General features: G+C 44.0%; 1 protein-coding gene across 12 annotated transcripts in view; it reads left to right on the forward strand.

Moving 5' to 3' along the window:
• Positions 1–18,643, forward strand: part of Mast4 (microtubule associated serine/threonine kinase family member 4) — a 579,791-nt gene that overhangs the window by 554,700 nt on the left and 6,448 nt on the right. For 8 of the 12 annotated variants that reach the window (XM_041663594.1, XM_041663595.1, XM_041663596.1 and 5 more), the window contains 5 exons: positions 2,837–3,037; positions 5,521–5,750; positions 6,639–6,761; positions 14,918–15,054; positions 18,210–18,391. In XM_041663594.1, the coding sequence (XP_041519528.1) occupies positions 2,837–3,037; positions 5,521–5,750; positions 6,639–6,761; positions 14,918–15,054; positions 18,210–18,391 (873 nt within the window). The remainder of the gene's footprint in view (positions 1–2,836; positions 3,038–5,520; positions 5,751–6,638; positions 6,762–14,917; positions 15,055–18,209; positions 18,392–18,643) is intronic. The other 4 variants (XM_041663599.1, XM_041663600.1, XM_041663601.1 and 1 more) reach the window with 1 other exon arrangement.

Consider the following 18,643-nt stretch of genomic DNA (forward strand, 5'->3'; position numbering starts at 1 on the left):
TCACACTGACTGTAGCAAAGGACTCGGACTGTGGAGTTCACAGGACACCAGTGGGGGGTGAGAAATGTCCCCTGCTGTCAGATTACATCTAAACCACCACCTCTGCATGTAGTTGACCCTTCTCGGTCTCTGGCAAATGGACTCCCATATTCCTGAAGCTTCTATCTTGCTGGACTGAAGTCTAGCTTGTGGGCTCCTCTTGTGTCCCTTTGTGTGAAATAAGCTTCCTAACGACAGAACCATTGTCTTCAGCAGTGTTTAAAGTCCTTAATTCCCTTAACCAGGGAGGTGCTTTCCTTAGAGGATCAGACTTCCACTTACTTCCCCCAGAATATGCCATTTAGGTGCCTTTATGACATCATTTGGTTTATAAAGGCTGATCTTTCTGCAAAGTAAGGTCGGTTAATGCTTTTTTAAAAAAAAAAAAAAAGCAAAAATGGCTCTGACTTATAATTGCTGTAATGAATGTTTTCGTTATGCCATATTTAATATTGCTATATTAATAAGCATAAATGATTCCAAGACTTCCCATCAACATTTTTAAACTGAATGTTCATACTGAAAGATCATTTTTATTTTTTCCTTTAATCACATTTAAAAAAATCTCTTAGGCTAGATTTTAGTCTCCCTAAAATGTATGGATCTGTGGAACTTCATATATGCTTATGGTTGACCTGGGAAATTACTACTGGGTTTCTTTTTTCTCTTTTTGCTTCTCAGTTCTATTTCTATCCTGGGCAATCCCATTGACTCTTAACTATGAAGCCAAGATAATAGCATTGCAAAAATAGTACAGGGATATCTTACTATTCATATCAAGTGTAGGGGGCTCAGGATTTCATATTGGTAGTTTTAGGGATCTCTATGTGGTTCTCCGTTGCCATACCCTGAATATAGACTATAGTCACCTCCATTAAAAGTTCTTGTCTACCGTATCTCAGGATCCCAAACCTACTCACTATCAGAAAGGTAGGAGGTAAAGGGGGAGAGGAGGAGTCATATCTAAGTACTTGATTGATTACTTTCATAATTAAAAATATCTGCTAAGGTCCTGCCATGCATTTTGATTAATAGTGTCAACCTCCTTTTCTCACCCTGTCTCCCCCATACACATACTAAAAATAATCCAAGACCTTGGGGGCTGCACAGACTAGAGAGATGAGAGTTGATTTGCTTACAGCCAAGGGTAATTAAGGAGCCTGGGAAGCGTGGCTGCAGTAAAATTAAATTTGTTGAATTTTATATTGCTCCACCATCAAAAAGAAGGAACCCTTGACATTTAGAGAACATTAAGGTGACATTACCTGCCATCAGTGAAAGAGGCACTTGCTTATGTACAGTGCTGTAAAACAGGCCGGGGAAAGAAGCCAGAGGGATGAGAGAAGAAAATACTGTGCATTCCTCCTGACATTTGGGAAAGCACAAGTTGGTGTCTGCTTCCCTTTTCTCCTTGACTACATTGTACTGGAACCCTTGAGGAGTCACAGTTGTGAAGTCATAGCCACGATGCTCAGATGCCCCCAGCACATTATTTAGTGTAAAAAGATACAGCTTTCTGTTTGCACTTTTTGCTTTGCACTCCTCCCACCTGAACCCACTCAGAGAGGACGTGGCTCCTCTGGAGCTTAGCCTCAGATTAGAGTGGAGAAGTTTCTGGCGAGTGAAACCGTTTTGATTGAGTCCCCCAAGCAGTGTATTTCCTCGAGGGAGCAGAATAGATGCACTAGTAGATGAGGGTGTGTTTCCCAGGAAGTGAGAGCTGCCTTAAGATTTCCTTATTCTGTTGGCCCAGTGGGTGCCATTGTAGAAACCCCAAACCCTTTCTTGTTTGCACAGCACAGTGGACAGCCACCAAGGATGCTGTATCCACATCTACCCGTAGGCAGATCCCCAAGCTGAATGCCCCACTACAAACTAGAGCCAGACAAGAGCTGTGCAGTTGAGTGGGGGGTGTATCATTTAGGTCAACTGCTTTCCACACAGAGAATGCTGTGTGGTCAGCATTTTAAGATGAGCTGGTTAGCCATTCAGAAGACCATTTGCAATGTCGTTACCACACATGCTCTATGACATGTTTCCATTCTTATGGAAGGCCCTAGTGTTCTAACTTAAGAGTAACCCCACTGTACATTAGGGGTTCCCGAACTTACAAAGAAAGGTGTGTCGTAGAGGCTGGAGGGTGACATTGGGAGGACCAGCATCTGACACAGTCTACACTGAAAGCCAGGAGAATGGAGTTTGCTCCTAAGTAATGTGGTGACCCATATCTTGTATCTCGTCCCTTGACACTTACAAGGAGCTTGGAGTGAAAACAGATGTGGAAGGACCAGGGGACATTTTGGTTCTTTCTCAAAGTTATATAACCGGGCCCATGTTATCTTGGGGAGTTGAGAGGCGGTGACACAGACAGGCCTACAGCGTGACTAAGTGGTATTACAATCATTAGGAGCACTCATGTCAATCACTGGGATCAGTCCGAGGGGGGCGGTAGTGGCTTTATAAGATGGCTTTCTTGAAGGCCCATGGGAGGAGACTCTCAGAGCGTTCAGAAATATAGATTATAGAAAGCTATTCTCCTGGTTAATAGAATGGAATCATTAAGGACTTGCTTAACTGTGTACAGGAGAATGAAGCCTGAATGGATAGCTCTTCCATCTCTTCCTCCTCCACAGCATTGCTCTCCAGCCAGTGGTTTTTCACATTCAGCCTGGCACATCTGGACTGAGGAGCCACATGGAAGTTTCTCCCGCTGTTGGTCCATCCTTTTCTCTGTTCCCACCTCCACCTCCCTCTCCTACCTCCCCCTGAATGTGTTTATTCCTTCTTCTTTGTACAGTTGGCAGTTTTTCAGAGCACTTGGATCAGATAAATGGGCGAAGCGAGTGTGTGGACAGTACAGATAACACCTCAAAGCCGTCCAGTGAACCCACTTCCCACATGGCTCGGCAGCGGTTAGAAAACACAGAGAAAAAGAGACTTGCGGGGAAAGTCACAAAGTCCCTCTCTGCCAGTGCTCTGTCCCTCATGATCCCCGGAGGTAGAGAGACATCGACTCGCATGAAATTGTGTGATTTGTGCATGTACTCCCCTCCCTCCTCCCCCAACCTGGAATGCAAATTGAAATGCAAGATTGCATGAGGCAATCACGGGTGGGATTGCAGGACAACTCTCAAGAACTTCGGCTTAACACACCCGTGAATTTCCCTTCCTGGACCTCGGGGCACTCAGAAAGCATGTGCATATCTGTCTCAGTTTACCTTCTGTATCTGGGGGTGAGACGAGAGATGTTTCCTTCCCATGAAGGCGGATTTCATTTGTTTTCTTAAGACCTTTTTTCTCCCCCATGAGCTAAATAATGAGTTTCCCTCCCTGGGATACTTCTTCTGTAGACCCCGTACTGTGTGCGTACTTTCTGGAGCTGTTTGCAGCTCGAATGTTGGAGAGCTAGGTAGGCTTTGCATCATCAAATTAATGAGGAAATGACACAGAATATAAGCCTCACAGTTCTGGAGATGGCAAAGAATTTCTTCATAGGAGGCACTGAAATAAGATGTTTTCCCAGTCTTGTGGACTAAGCATCACCTTTTCCAGCTAGTAGGCAAATTAATCTGTGTCCTGTTTTGGAAAACCAGACCTAATTATGGTTTTTAGGGATTGCTGTGTTTTCCTATGGTTTGGTTTTGCATGTACTGATCAGTAAGTCTGTAGTAATTCCCTTGGCACACACTGATGGTCATGACATCACTCAGTAAGAGAGAATAGGATTGGAAACTAAATTCTTTCATGGATGGCATGTATTGGGAAGAATACAAACTATGTATCAGAGAGATTACTTACTATTTTATATTTGTACAAAAAATTGATATACACAAATGCTTTCAAAAGCATAACACAAATTCATTTGCTAGGAAACATCCCATTGAGCCCCACGAGGCAGGCTCCTATCTCTGTTGTCTGTATGGCCATGCATACTTCAAAGTTGGCCCCAATGTGCACGAATAACAAGGAAGGGCAGTTCAGTGCGCCTAGTCCATCTGTACAAGCAGGTGAAGTAGCCTACACTTTGGATAAAGAGGAATTTGCACCATTTGTAGAGGCAGTGGAGACCACCATGTGGTTAAGAAGGGGAATCCTGGCCTTCCCACAGCTTGAGTCCTGAGTGACTGATCTGGCCTCTACTCACGCATCACAGGGCCCCATCCAGTGACCTCTTTTTACCTGACCTTTGGATTTCACAGATTTGTATCAGTATAGAGAATCACTGTGGCCCATGAAGTCAGAGTCAGAGAGCAGTCCCAGGAATACATTTAGCTTTACTCTTGTGGGGACAACAGAAGACTCAGAGCACATGTAAGATGGATGCTGTCATCTCGCTGGGACCACAATAACTCTCACTATGTCCCCGCGTCTCTGATAGCACCTGGCTTGCCTTGTTCCAGCCAAGTTCACATTCAAACCTTAGCCTGCTCTGTAGGTGATTATCTTCTCAGAACACACACAGTCTCATGACTAATTAGGATCCACATGCATTCGCATAGATAGAACAGTGAGTTTGCTTCTTCATTTGCACTGACTGCTATAATACAGTACCTTATATTATACTCAGATAAATTATAAAGAGTAGAATCTATTGTCCATGGCGGTACAGATGCCCAGTCAAGGCCTCTGGTGTGTCTTCCACATAGACAGCATCTCTTAATGGCTCTCAGGCCTCTTCCAGAAACATGCCAACCCTATCACCAGAGGCAGAGTCCTCTTGATCTAGTTATTTTCCAGATATTTCTCCAAATACCATTACTTTGGGGGTAAGGTTTCAGTCTCTGAGCCTTGGAGAATAAAGATGCTCAAACCCAGAAGATTGCTTCTGAAACAGACTAGAGATGGCATTTTGGGATATGAGCTGCTTTGCTCTTAGCATGTATCTTGGCCCTCCTTACCCTTGAAGAAACCTTATTCTTGGAAGCTACTGTGTGAAGAGGAGCAGTTGTAACCGCAGTCATTCGTTTGTAGTTAAGTTTCTCAATTGAAATGTGTTAATAAGTTCTAGCTCAGTAACATTGCAAAAAGCAGCTGGTAATTGATTCTTGTTTTCCTGCCGTGTGTGTTTGGAGAATCCCATTAAATTGTTTAGTATAAGATTTGGAGAAGAGTATATCTCATTATACCCTTAGTTTACTCCTATAACGAGACACTATAAATACATGCATCTATAAACGATTTATTTCACTGGAATAATTTAAAGAATCTAAAACCAGAAAACTCTGTGTAGGAAAACTAAAACTTCTTAATTTTAGAGTATTGAGAAACAAACAAAGACTTTTGATGTTCCCTCAGCAGGCTTGAGTTTCACATCCATGGCTGTTACCGACATGAGCATTTTCTACATAATTCTTCTTTTGCCATTAGAAACAAAGGGCTTTGCTTTATGACCGCTCTTTGTTCTCCTGACTGTGGTGGGGCTTCCCATGGGGAGGGTGGCTGTGGCCTGGATGCGCTTTGATGCCGGCTTCTTTGTTGCAGATATGTTTGCTGTGTCTCCGTTGGGAAGTCCCATGTCCCCGCTCTCCCTGTCTTCAGACCCGTCCTCTTCACGGGATTCCTCCCCTAGCCGAGATTCTTCGGCCGCATCTGCCAGTCCCCACCAGCCCATTGTGATCCACAGCTCAGGAAAGAACTATGGATTTACCATCCGAGCCATCCGGGTGTACGTGGGCGACAGTGACATCTACACGGTGCACCACATCGTCTGGGTAAGAGCAGAGCTCGTTCTTGTCAGTTTTCTTCTCCGAGTACAGCTGTTGACCAAAGTATAGTTGATGCTGACGTGTTTCCTGTTTCTGTGGCACGTGGGACCCCATTTCCTTTTCCTTTTAGTGTTCTTTTCTCTTCCTTTTTCGAGACAGGGTTTTAGTTTGTATGTAGCAATCCTAGCTGGCCTTCCTGGAACTCACTCTGTAGACCAGGCTGGCCTCAAAGTCACAGATACCCACCTGCCTCTGCCTCCTGAGTGCTAGGATTAACGACCTACACTACCCCATCCAAGTCTTTTCTCTATTCCCATGGTAGAATTGGGTATATCACCAAGTAGTCAGTTTTCCTAACTCTGCCCAGTTTCTATAAGTGCTTGCCCATTCTTATGTAGCAATCAGGTAAACATGAAGACCATCTCCGTTACTATCCTTTAAAAGGGGGTTATTTTATTTTAATTACATATCTATGTCTGAGTGTTAATGCCCAGAGGCCAGAAGCATCAGTTACGCCAGAGATGGAGTTAAGAGGCAGTTCAGAGCCACCTACCATAGGTTCTGGGAGCTGAACTCAGATCCTCTGCAAGAGCCGTGCTCTGCACCGTGGGGCCTTTCCTCCAGCCCTGTCCTTTCCGTGTCTTTCTTTCCTTTCTTTTATTTTCTAGCTTTGTTTTTCAAAATGCACATTCTTGCTCACTTGAGACAGTTTAAAGGAAACATGGGAATTACCCTGCTTTAGAACAATATTGGAACAAGGTCCATGCCTTTTTGACTTCTTATTATGAGCTTAGGCTCATTCACAAGGTGACTCAGAGTATCCTGACAGGCGAAACAGTAGGTGTTGGGGTTTGTCATTTGTTTGCTTATGAAGACATACTCTCCTCTTTACAGAATGTAGAAGAAGGAAGTCCCTCCCACCAGGCTGGACTGAAGGCTGGGGATCTGATCACGCACATCAACGGAGAGCCGGTTCATGGACTCGTCCACACAGAAGTCATTGAGCTTCTGCTGAAGGTACTGTTCTCCTATGTCCTGGCCATGTAGAGGCAATAGGTAACCTAAGGAATAAGCACTATGAGATCAGGTTCTTTGTGGCGTGGGCCTGGAGTCTGTCTCACCAGTAGAAGGGATGGGATGCAGTACTCAGAAGGCTGATATGATACAAAGCTATTGTGAGCTCTCTGGGTTCATGCTGTGAAAGAAAGGGTGTCCTTGAACCTGGACTGCACTATACTTGCTTCTTACCACCAGTCTTACAGAACATGAATCCTCCTCGTTTATATACCTCACATCGTAGATTCCATGTGGGAGCCAACAGTTCTGAAGGTGAACCTCAGAAGATGTTATTCTGGTATAGGAGAAGACAGAGTACTGTCCAACTGAGAAGGCTGATCTAGAGGTTCTGTTTCAGGGCTGGCGCTGCTCTCAAAGACAGAACTTCAAATGTATTGACATGCGCTCTAGATAATGAGTGGAAGGATGGCGAGCAGTTACGAGGCTCCTCCCCTCTCATCTACATAGCTAAGTTAAACATCCATGGGGATCAGTTCTTAAAAGGAGCCCGCAGCAACTCAAATCCCAGAGAGCAGGAATGTAAATGGAGAACCATGTGCAAATTCCCCCTCAGGCGGCTCTTCCAAGAGAGTCCTGATTGACCACGCGCTAACTCCAGACATAAAGTCAAAGATACAAAATTAACTGAACCTGAATTTGATTTTTAAATTGTCTCAGGAAAGGGCTGCTTTATCAGAGATGAGACTCATAGTCCCTTCCTTATGTATGTTTTGGGCAACCTCTTATTTCATGACCAACCAGAGAGATTTGAGCATCAAAAACAAACCAAAACATTAGGGAGACAGAGGATAAATGTGTACAGCTGTAAACCCGTATACATTGTTTAAATAATGTTTGAGACCACATAAATATTGCTGATACAGGGATTAGGAGGTATCTCAGAGAGTACAGGACATGCATATGAGAAAAAGAACTTAACTATCCCAGGCTGAAGCATAGAGATTGTCAAGAACATTCTCCGAGTAGGGATAAGCATGCCAGGGGAGCGACACCACTCTGGAACTTGCAAGAAAATGAGGAATTTCAAGGCACTAGCAGAAGAGCGGGTGTGGAGGTCTTTCTAGAACAGATGCATTTAAATGTCTTCCTTGTTCCCTTCCCTGTCATTTCCCAGATTCAGGCTATTCAGAGTCTGGTCCAGGGTCCAGAAGCAATGGTCTCTACATCCTAAGGTCCAGGGCGAGCTAATAGATAAAAAGTTATTGCTTTTGATTAATTCACAGTATCAATTTTAAAAAATGGCCTTGGTTTTAGGGTTCAGCAAATTTACAGAGTTAAAATGAGCCACAGCAGTTTCCTTTTATGTTTAAACGTGACAACCAGAGGAGAGGACCACATAGCTACAGCATCCTCCTTTGTTGTCCAAACGTGACAACCAGAGGACAGGACCACATAGCTACAGCATCCTCCTTTGTTGTCCAAACGTGATAATGGGAGGAGAGAACCACATAGCTACAGCATCCTCCTTTTTTCTCCAAAGTGACAATGGGAGGACGGGACCACATAGCTACTTCTGGTCCAAAATTTCAGTTCAGTGCAGCAATCTTTTCTTTTAAATTCTCTAACAAGGGCGGAATAACATTCCCAGTCAAGCATCCCAGAGATGCGAGGCTGAACGGAACTGCTGACTTTGAGATCCTGTCTGTGAAAGCACCTGAAACTGTCTTAGAACACCTAGGACAAAGTCAAGAAAAATCACAGATTGCAGAGCCTCAGTAAGAACCGAGAATGAATGTTGGGAGCTTGTCTCCTATCTCCCGTGTATGAGTCTTTCAGCTTAGGGGAGACTGTTGAGATCAGCAAGTGAAGCAGATAATTACTGCCAAGGTTCCTTGGTCCTGGAGAATAATTCTTTTTGTTGCCATCCATCCAACTGATGCCTTAGGACAATGATTTTTTTTGAAGCTAAAGGAATTTCAATAGGAATTGTCTTAGTTGCTGGGAGAAAGACCCTGATAAAAGCTACTTGGGGTTGAAGGGTTTCTTCCAGCTTAGATCTTACAGTACATCATGAGGTGATAGAAGGGCAGGAATGTGGAAGCAGGGACTGCAACTGAAGCCATGGAGGAACACTGCTTACTGACTTGGGCTTCTTGGCTTCCCCAGCCTTCATTTGTATGTGCCCCAAGACCATCTGTCCACGGGTGGCATTGCCCCGCTAGGCCCTGCCCTGCTTTATCAATCATTAATCAAGAAAATTGCTCGCAGGCCAATCTGATGGGGGTGTTTTCTCAGTGGAGGGTTCCTTCTCTTAGATTACCCTAGTTTTTGTCAAATTAATAAGAAAAAAATTAAGCATAGTAATATATAATGTATATATATATATATATAGCTTCTTGCATTCTTCATAAAAGTAGTATGCTATGTGCAAAAAAGCTCCTACCTCATCCTGTGTTTATTTCACAGCACACAGATGTTTATGGAAGAAGAAAAAGAACTGAATTTATTTTATATCTTAATGTGATTCTGGATTTCCAAATACCTTTTCTTGCTTCTGTGAACTTGGATTGTAGCCTCCTCCCCAAAGGTTTTTGGAAATCTCTTTTGAGAATCAGCTGTCCCCTCTGAAATTTCACCTCACCTAGTGCCTATGGGCACCTTCTACAACTTAGAGCTCCATCACTAGGTATAGTCAGTGTGGGCCACGGAAAGAGTGCAAGCGCGGTGGAATGTGCCACGCCGTGGCCCCCTTTGAAGCTGCAGTATGCTCTGCCACCCACCCAGTCAGTAGATTCTGCCTCTGGTCATGAAGGAAGCACACAGGAGAAGTTACTATGTAATGAAACAAAGAGGATGCAAGGGATTTAATTATCGTCCCAGTGAAGTGTGTAATCACGCAGTAGTTTTCTTCCAAGTTTAACCGGCAATTCATGAACAAAGAGTGTAAAGTGACTAGCCTCGGCAGTGTTCTACGCGCTGTGGCTGGCTTCACATCAGGGTGGCAGCTCTATTTCGTTCCTGACTGTCAGTTCCATGATCTTTTATGCTTAGTATTTACAGCATCTGGTGGCATCCTTAGGAAACAGTGGAACGATCACTTGCCTGGAACGATCACTTGCCTGGTTGTGTAGAATCCCATGAACTACGTCTATCTTTTGTACAGAGGACATTGAGAGCATTCTCAGTTTTCCACCGCTCCACGTTTGGTCTCCTTCTCCCTTACAGCTTCAATGGAGACCTACTATGGCAGCTCTGGCTTACCTGTACAGGAAGGCTGGTTGAATAGCAGTTGGCAGAGTAGCCTCATGGGATAGGATGAGTGGCTGATCATGGCCACTGTTCAATCCGCTCATACCTTCCCTCCCAGGAGAACTCAAAGGACAGCATCAGTCTTTCTAAAAGATCTGCATGGTCTTTCTCTACCCTTCAGTCATAGGTGGAGACAGTATTGTCCTAGTTACAGCCCTTACTCAAGTGAGCACACACGTCAGGCTTACCCTCTGCAACTGGGAAACTTTCCAGTTGTCCAGATTGATTTGTTTCAATTCCTGATGCATTAGAGAATCTCTAAGCCTCACCAGCACTTGGTTCAGTAACTTCCTTCCCACGAACTCTGGGGAGCTTCTCTATGGAGTAGAAAACAACCAGTTGCATGACTATCATCCTCCCGTATCCGTGAAGACGCTGATAATAGCCAGAGCTTTGGGCTAAATACTGTGAGCATCATGGAAAACCAAAAACAACACAGAAAACTAGCTAATAGGGAGCTGGGGTTATAGTTCAGCTAAAGTACTTTCCTTGCAAGCATGGGGACTTGTGTTTGATCTAAAGAACAGTGGTTCTCAACCTTCCCTAATACTGTAACCTTCCAACTGTAAGGTTATTTTGTTGCTACTTCATAACTATAATTATTGCTACTGTTATGAATCTTAATGTAAATATTTGATATGCAGGAAATCTGATATGCAACCCCCAAATGGGTCACAACCCACAAGTTGAGAACCACTGATCTAGCGCCACAGAGGGAAACATCTGGGTGCAGTGTGGCACTTGTAATATCACCACTGGGGAAGCAAAGACGGAGATCTCTGGTTTTGCTGGCCAGCCAGCTTAGCCTGCCTAGTGAATTTCTAGATCTTTTATCAAAAAGTGAGGTAGACAGCACCTGAGAAAAGCCATGCATATCTGTTTTCTGGCCTCACGTGGTTATAGCACATGCACGCACACGCGCACATACACACACACACACACGATCCTACACAACATTAACAAATCACACATATACAGCTAATGAAGCAGGAGTACTTGGCACCTACCAGGCTCTGCTGTGTTTTCTATAAACTCACGTAACCCTCAGTTAGTCTCTGAGGTAGATGCTATAAGTAGAAGCGTCCCCATTTTCCAGACACAAAAACCGAAGTAGAGAGACATGAACAAGGCAGCCACCACCATCTGCTAAGAGGATGGTTTCTCTCCAGGCAGTGTGATTCAGAGGCTGTGCTTTCAACGCCTACTGCACACCGCTCCAACACACGCATCTCATTACCAGTACCTTATAGTCTGATGCCCACAGCAGGAAGCAGTGGCAATCCCAGGCTTTAATCACAGTGCTAAGCATAAGGAACACACTGTAAACAAGGCAGAAGCTCAGAGGAAAGAAAGATGGCTCTCTACCAGCATGCACCGAAAGAGCACGTGAGAACTGGGTTTAATCTGTGCAGGCCTTGAGAGATGGCAGAGATTTTGTGCATGAACAAGTAGACTCAGGATAGTCTAGGCTACGTGAGTAGAAGCACAGATGCGAAGTGGGTGGGTGGGTCTCGAGTCTTACCAAGTACGCTGTGAGCCTAGTGGGTTGATGTCTTGGCTCACGTAGGGGTAAGATATGCAAGCAGGTTGGAGCTAGGATGGAGGAGGAGAAGCAGAGCCCCCAAAAGATGCAGGAAGATCCTGTCCCCCAGCTGAGCCTTACCGAGACCATCAAACAGAAAGAGAGGTCCACCGTGACTTTTTCCTAAGGCCAACTACTAAACTGACCAAGGCTAACCTGTCTTCAGCTCTTGTGCTCAGTTCAGCCAGCTTCAAATCATTTCTCCCCTACTGTGCACGAATCCCAAAAACAGTTTCAAGCAACAGTGAAGCAACTGGGCATCTAACAGTCTGCCTGCTTTGTTGCTTTTGCTATTGTTTTTCAAACAGCCTTTGTTCACTGTCTCTTTAAGAGGTCCCTCATTTATCACGTTACTGTGGCTCAGAGAGCTGCTGCTGTGGCTAGGTGGATCCACCAGGTGGCAGACTTCACAAATAGCACCCGATCTGTTTTACTTTTACCATGCCTCCTGATGTTTTGACTAATATTTGCACGCTGTAAATTTCTTATTAGAGGGGCTGTCTTTGGTGCATGTATATCAGCCAAATGCACTGCTTTTTGAAAAGTCGTGTGTGGAAGAAGAAGACATAGGTCTAGTTTTTGGCGAAGGAGGCGTTTACTCAGAGCCTTGCAGTGTGCCGAGTCAGCAAACCCTGCTCCTCACTGTTTTCTAATGAGAAACATTCGTGATTTGTACTATATTTATCTTCTACTATTTTATCCTGCCTATGTCTCCAATTTCTCAGTGATCCATACTCTAAGCATGCCCCACACGTCATGTGACTTCTGCTGACCACCACTGTGATGAACACAGGCCATGTCCTATGCCAGGCACTAGAGAGGTAGAGGGGACACCAAGCACCTGCTGCCCACATGGAACAGGGTGGGAAGGAAGAGCATTGGGGGATGAGGGACAGAGTGGCCGGGCTTTACTGTCCCACTCACCACTATGACTCTAAGAATAAGAATAACTCTTGTTATCTTTGAGCCAAGGATGACAGACCTATCACCTCATGCGATCCTTAGATCTTGGTTATAAAGATTATAAATACTAAATTGTGTTTTTAAAGCACCAGGTGGCATTGTTCGCCTCTTACAAAGATAGAAAAGTCCCGGCCCCCTGGAGGCTGAAGAGGAAAGACTACCACAAGTTTGAGGCCAACTTGGGCTACCCTGTGAATTCTGGGCTAGCCTGCACTATAGTATAACTCTGTGGAAATGCACTTGAATACAGGTCCAGTGGCTCATGGGGTAAGACAGTCCTGGTGATCACAACACCATGGAGAGATGTACCCAAGGTGCTTTGCTGCCCCTTTCACCCATCATGGGAAGACCTTCTTCCAAAAGTCTTCAGTGGTGAATTTTCCACTGAAAAACCACAAGGTCAATCTCTACCATTAAAGTAAAAGTAAACTTTTAAAAGTTGTGCCTTCGCATGTAAGACCTATAACTTATCTTGCTGCAGGAATTCAAACTCCATCTGCCTAAAATGTTTTCTGCAAATCTATTAGGTGTGAGATTAGAACTAAGAGGGCAATAATAAAATACCATCTTTTCTGTGCTAAACTAGAGATAAACCAACAAAGTGGTCTGTAAAGCAGGAGTTCTCGACCTGTGGGTCGTGATTCCCAGGGTCAACTGTCCCTTTCACAGCCTCACAGATCAGATGCTTCCATTATGATTCACGACAGTAGCAAAATTACAGTTATCAAGTAGCAGTGGAAAAAAATCATGGTTGGGGGTCACCACAACATGAGGAACTGTATTAAAGGGTTGCAGCATTAGGAAGGTTGAGAACCACTGTCCTAAGGGAATATAAATAACTAATGGACCATCAGCTCATCGAACTAAAAACCAGGAAAGAGTAACAATGGGAGATATTAGTAGGCAACCAATACAGACATGCCCTTCAAGAACATTTAATGATCGGTTTTCAGACCTGTGAATGGAAAATGGAAAGTTGCAAATCTTACATTAAAATAGTTTGTAAGATGTGCGTATATTTATACATGCCCAAAGAAAGACTAGTATGGGCCTGGTATGATGTAGCTTTGTAGTTTAATGGCAGAGTGCTTGTTTAGCATGCACCGAGGCCCTAGGTCTGATTTTTCACCCTTCCTCCTCAAAAACAATTAAAACCCAGCAGGAAATAGATTGAAATATTACCAGTGGTAGCTGAGTGGAAATTCCAGTGATTTTTTTCCTTCCTTTTAATTTTGCTCTACCATTTTCTTCTTATGATAGCATGGGGTATTTCCCAATCAAGGAGAAAGACTGTAGATTATCAGTGAAGCAGAGATTTGCTTTCCCATGCTCCTGTTCCCACAGCACTTGTCTTCCCATGCTTTGGTATGGCTTAGAATTTAGCATCTGGGAGTCTTCCTAGCAAGGGCCTTTTTCAAAGCCCTTGTTCTTGCTTGTCCTTTGAAGTTTATCAGAGCCACCTCTGACTTTGAAATGATGCATTTATCCCCTGGCTGTTACGACGTTCATGGAGCAATTGTAGGAGCCAGAGTGTCTGCCCACCCGACCTGGCATCCCCGTGCCTGGCCGCTGACTCCTTCGTCACTATAGCCTGCTTAGCAAGCCCCATCCCAAGATGGAGTGAAAGGACCTAGAAACCCACCAGGAATTATGTCACTGTGCCTGACCTGATTAAAGAGAGCTTTCCCCATGGCTGACACATACTTCCTGGCTCTGCAAGCTGACAGATTTTATGACAATAAGAAAGGAACCTTCTAACATCATTACAAATAAAAGTCTCATTCGGTTTTGTCACCCTGTGGTTTCTAGGTCAAAGAAAAACATGAAATGGAGAAAGAAAGGAAATATATCAAGCAAGACCAGACAGCTCCTGGGCACATTTGTATTTAATACATATGGATGAAGATGGCTGTTATTTATAGAGCCCTTTCCATGTGTCACACTCGGTGTTAAAAGCTTTGCAAACTCTCATTTACTCCCCTGCTGAGATCTAGAAGCTGGCTGGCTCTTCTGGTAGCTAGTAGAGTGTATGAGAAGCCTTTGTAGGGAAAGCATCCTGCTAATATTTGGAGCTTGGCTTTGACTCAAATATGTGGAATGTGTAGACTCCCACCCACCGCACGCTCACTAAAGGGATGTGTTCCTTTGCCTTCCACCCATCTGGGTTGTCAGGACTTGGTTGACTGTGCCGTTGTTTAGCCCCTTCCACAGTGCATCTCTCCTTTGTTATTCGTCTTTGAATCTCTTAGTTCTGATCTTCTTCACAGAGCTGCTTTTTAACACCGCCTCATCTCCTTTTTAGAGTGGGAATAAAGTGTCAATCACCACTACCCCGTTTGAAAACACATCAATCAAAACAGGACCCGCCAGAAGAAACAGTTATAAGAGCCGGATGGTGAGAAGGAGCAAGAAGTCTAAGAAGAAGGAAAGTCTAGAAAGGTAAGTTGAGTCAGCCTTCTTGACAGGTTGATAGCCTTTGGATAAAACGCATTCCTTAGCAAGTATATATGAGAAAGGTGCATTTCTCTATGATAAATGTTATACCACAGTTCACAGTAGACATTAAGGTTCAATGCATTACATGTATAGCAGAAAGAGTTACTGGCTCTCACTGTAAAAAGATTGCTATTGTTCTTTAGCATGTACAGACACCATGTATAGTCCTTTCCTGGTTGCATTAGTTAGTGTTCTCTAGACTCCAGGATTACAACAATTTACAGAATGAACTTCTCTCTGTAATACAAAGGGGGTTTATTAGAATGTCTTAAAGACTGCAGTCCACCTAATCCAATAATGGCTGGCTGTGAAGTCCAGGACTTGAGTGGTTGTTCAGTCTACAAGGCTGGATCACCTGGTCTTTAGTTTATGCTGGAATCCCAAAGGACTGGGCTCTACTACCAGTGAAGGAATAGACTTGCTAGCAAGGCTAGGGCAAGCAGGCAAAGAGCAAATGTTTCCTTCTTCCATGTCCTTCTACAGGCTTCCAGCAGGAGGTGTGGCCCAGATTAAAGGCCTATTTTCCTAACTCAAAGATCCAGATTAGAAGTGGATTCAAATTAAGCAAAAATTGAAAAAAAAATCCCTCACAGTTGTACCCTCTATTTTGGGGTTTAAGTTCTAGGTGTAGTTAAGTTGAAAATCAACTTTTTAAAAAATATATATATTTATTGTCTTCTGTTACACACATGCCACAGTGCATCAGAGGGTACATTTTGGGAGCCAGTCAAGAGATTGGCAGGTAGTCATGTAGTCCTGCTTGCACCTTCTACCTGCTGAGCCATCTCACCACACTGGATTTCCCTTTCCCTTTGTTTGGTCATTGATTAAGTCTTTAGACATCATTTCAGGAGAGCTAGTTTTTGATACACTTGACCAACAGGCAATTTTCCACATGAAATCTGCAGTTAAAACGTCTTGTATGTGATTAAGAAAATCCTTTAATGTCACATATCACAAAATAACTGCATCTTTAAACCTTTCAAATAAGTCTGGAAATAATAGCACTTTGACTGAGATCTAATGAGGTGATGCCAAGTGGCAGACAGGGAAGCATGGGACGTTCTCTGTACCTACTAAGCATTTGCGAGTCTGTGTGCTCAGAAGGGGCGGTTCTTTCCAGTCGGGTATGGTTCCTTTGAGCTGCCATAGTCATGTTCCTGTGTTCACTTAACTCTGGGAGCCTCATGCTAAGACGTTTGGATAGGATTGTAAGAGAAGTGATATAATAATAGTGTTTTATTAGCTTCAGTAAAAACAGTTATGTATGCAAGAAAACAGTATAGAGTCCAGATGAGGTGGAGAACAAATGGGGCAGGAGTCCTTTAAGTCATCAGCTTGGAACTTGGTGGGGAGTGGGATATTTCGGCTTTAGATATCTTAGGACCAGTAGGAGAGAAACAACATGTGGTGTCAGAAGGTAGAAGGTGACTTTCTAAGTTTAACTTGAGTTCTATGGTGATGTTTTGGGGGTCTTTTGTTTAAGCACTGGGGATTGGGCCTAGGCTTCATGCACATAAGCAAGTGTTCTACCACTGAGCAACATCCTCAACCTTCTTTTTGCCCTTTCTCATTGTTTTGTTTTGAGACAAAGTCTCAGGGTCCCAGGCTGGTCTTAAGTTCACTCAGTAGCTTTGTTGATACTCATTGCACAAGCCTAGACAGGTCTTGAACTTGAGATCCTCCTGCCTCAGCCTTTCAATGCACTGGGATTGCAGGCCTACACTTTCTAAGTTAGCTTCTCAGTTTTCATGGTTGCATATTAATAGATAAGCCCCAAGACTAGCCTAGAAAAACTAAAATAACCATGTAAGCACAAGAGTTATAGTTATATACTCTATAGAGAGTTATATATGCTATAGTCATACACACTACAGAGAGTTATTTACACTACAAAGAATTAAATAAGCTACAGAGAGTTATATACTCCATGAAGAGATATAAACACTATGAGAGTTATATATGCTACAGAGAGTTAAATACGCTGTGAAGAGATGTATATTCTACAGTTATATACTATACACTACAGAGAGTTTTATACGTTATGAAGAGACATATACGCTAAACAGGTAGGAGTAAAAAGTGGTCATTCTGTAGTCAGAAGAAAATGGGGTGCTTCTTCACAAGTTTATAGAGCTCCCTGACTTTTTATGTGTGCAGGTGTTTTGCTTGCATGCGTGTCTATGCACCATGTGCTGGCCTGGTGCCCACAGAGGCCAGGAGGTGTCAGATTCCCTGGAACTGAAGTTGGAGATATTCATGACCCATCATGTGGGTGCTGAGACTCAAACCTGGGTCCTCTGGAAGAGCAGCCAGTGCTCTTAACTGCTGAGCCATCTCCCTAGACCCTCATGTGTCATTTTATCCCAAGTATATTTATTTTCCTCTTAGACAAGTTCTAGGATCACTCTGGGTATTTTTGGGTGGGGGGTACTTTGTATTTTCATCTCCTTCAGGTTATATAGGAAAAATGTTTTAATGGTTAGCATTATGACAACTACCAGAGATGTCCTGGGCCTTTTTGGTAAAAGAGCTGTGGACGGTTACTGCACTGATAAGCTGTGCATTCGTACACTTTTCTATAATGACCCCTTTTCACGCTGAATGCTCTTTTGCATTATTGCCCACTGATAAGCCAGCCTCGGCTTCACCTCGCTCCCTGTTTTCCATGTAAAAGACACAGCAGACATTGTGTCGGGCATATTTACAAGCCCACAGTGGAACAAGCACAGCAAACAGTCCTTCATGAACAAAAACCTCTGCGCAAAACCTCCCACCTTAATGTAAGCCTCTAACCAAGACAACAGTCATTGGAAGAAAACTCATCTTGTTTAAGTCATGCCAATATAGACAAGGCATGAATGTACTCAACAGGTGAAGGGTTTTAATACTTTATAACTTCCTTGCCCTACTGTTTCTTGCTGTTTGGATCATGAAGAGAGCCTAAGCTGTGAGGAAGCTGTCAGCACAGAGGTGGCGTGCTGCTGGTTTGTAGGTCAGCTGTCATGTCACTGTGTGGTGGTGGTGAAACCACTGTAACCATTGTGAGGATTGTTGTTGAAAGTAGGTTCTGATCACGTGCTCCTGTCTCTCCTCAGGAGGAGATCGCTCTTCAAGAAGCTAGCCAAGCAGCCTTCTCCTTTGCTCCACACTAGTCGAAGTTTCTCCTGCTTGAACCGATCCCTGTCATCTGGAGAGAGCCTCCCCGGATCCCCCACCCACAGCTTATCGCCACGGTCTCCAACACCCAGCTACCGCTCTACTCCTGATTTCCCGTCAGGTGAGTAGATCCAGCCTAGATGGGCCAAGAGAGTGGAAAGGTCCTGGAAGGCATAAACCAGGCAAGGATGAGGAAAACAGGCCAAATTGGCACGTGACAGACAGCATTCAGAGCACACACGATGGGGGATCATTCTGACTTTTAGAATAGAGAGGGTAAGAGGACTCTGGGGAGGCTTAGGTGAGAAGCCTTCCCTGAACTTCTGAGACAGAAGTATAGGAAGAAAAAGAAAGATACCTGGTTGCTCACAGT

The sequence above is a fragment of the Microtus oregoni genome, unplaced genomic scaffold (assembly GCF_018167655.1).
Source record: "Microtus oregoni isolate MIOR12 unplaced genomic scaffold, Mior012 000014F_ref0000157, whole genome shotgun sequence".
In the NCBI taxonomy this organism is placed as follows: domain Eukaryota; kingdom Metazoa; phylum Chordata; class Mammalia; order Rodentia; family Cricetidae; genus Microtus; species Microtus oregoni.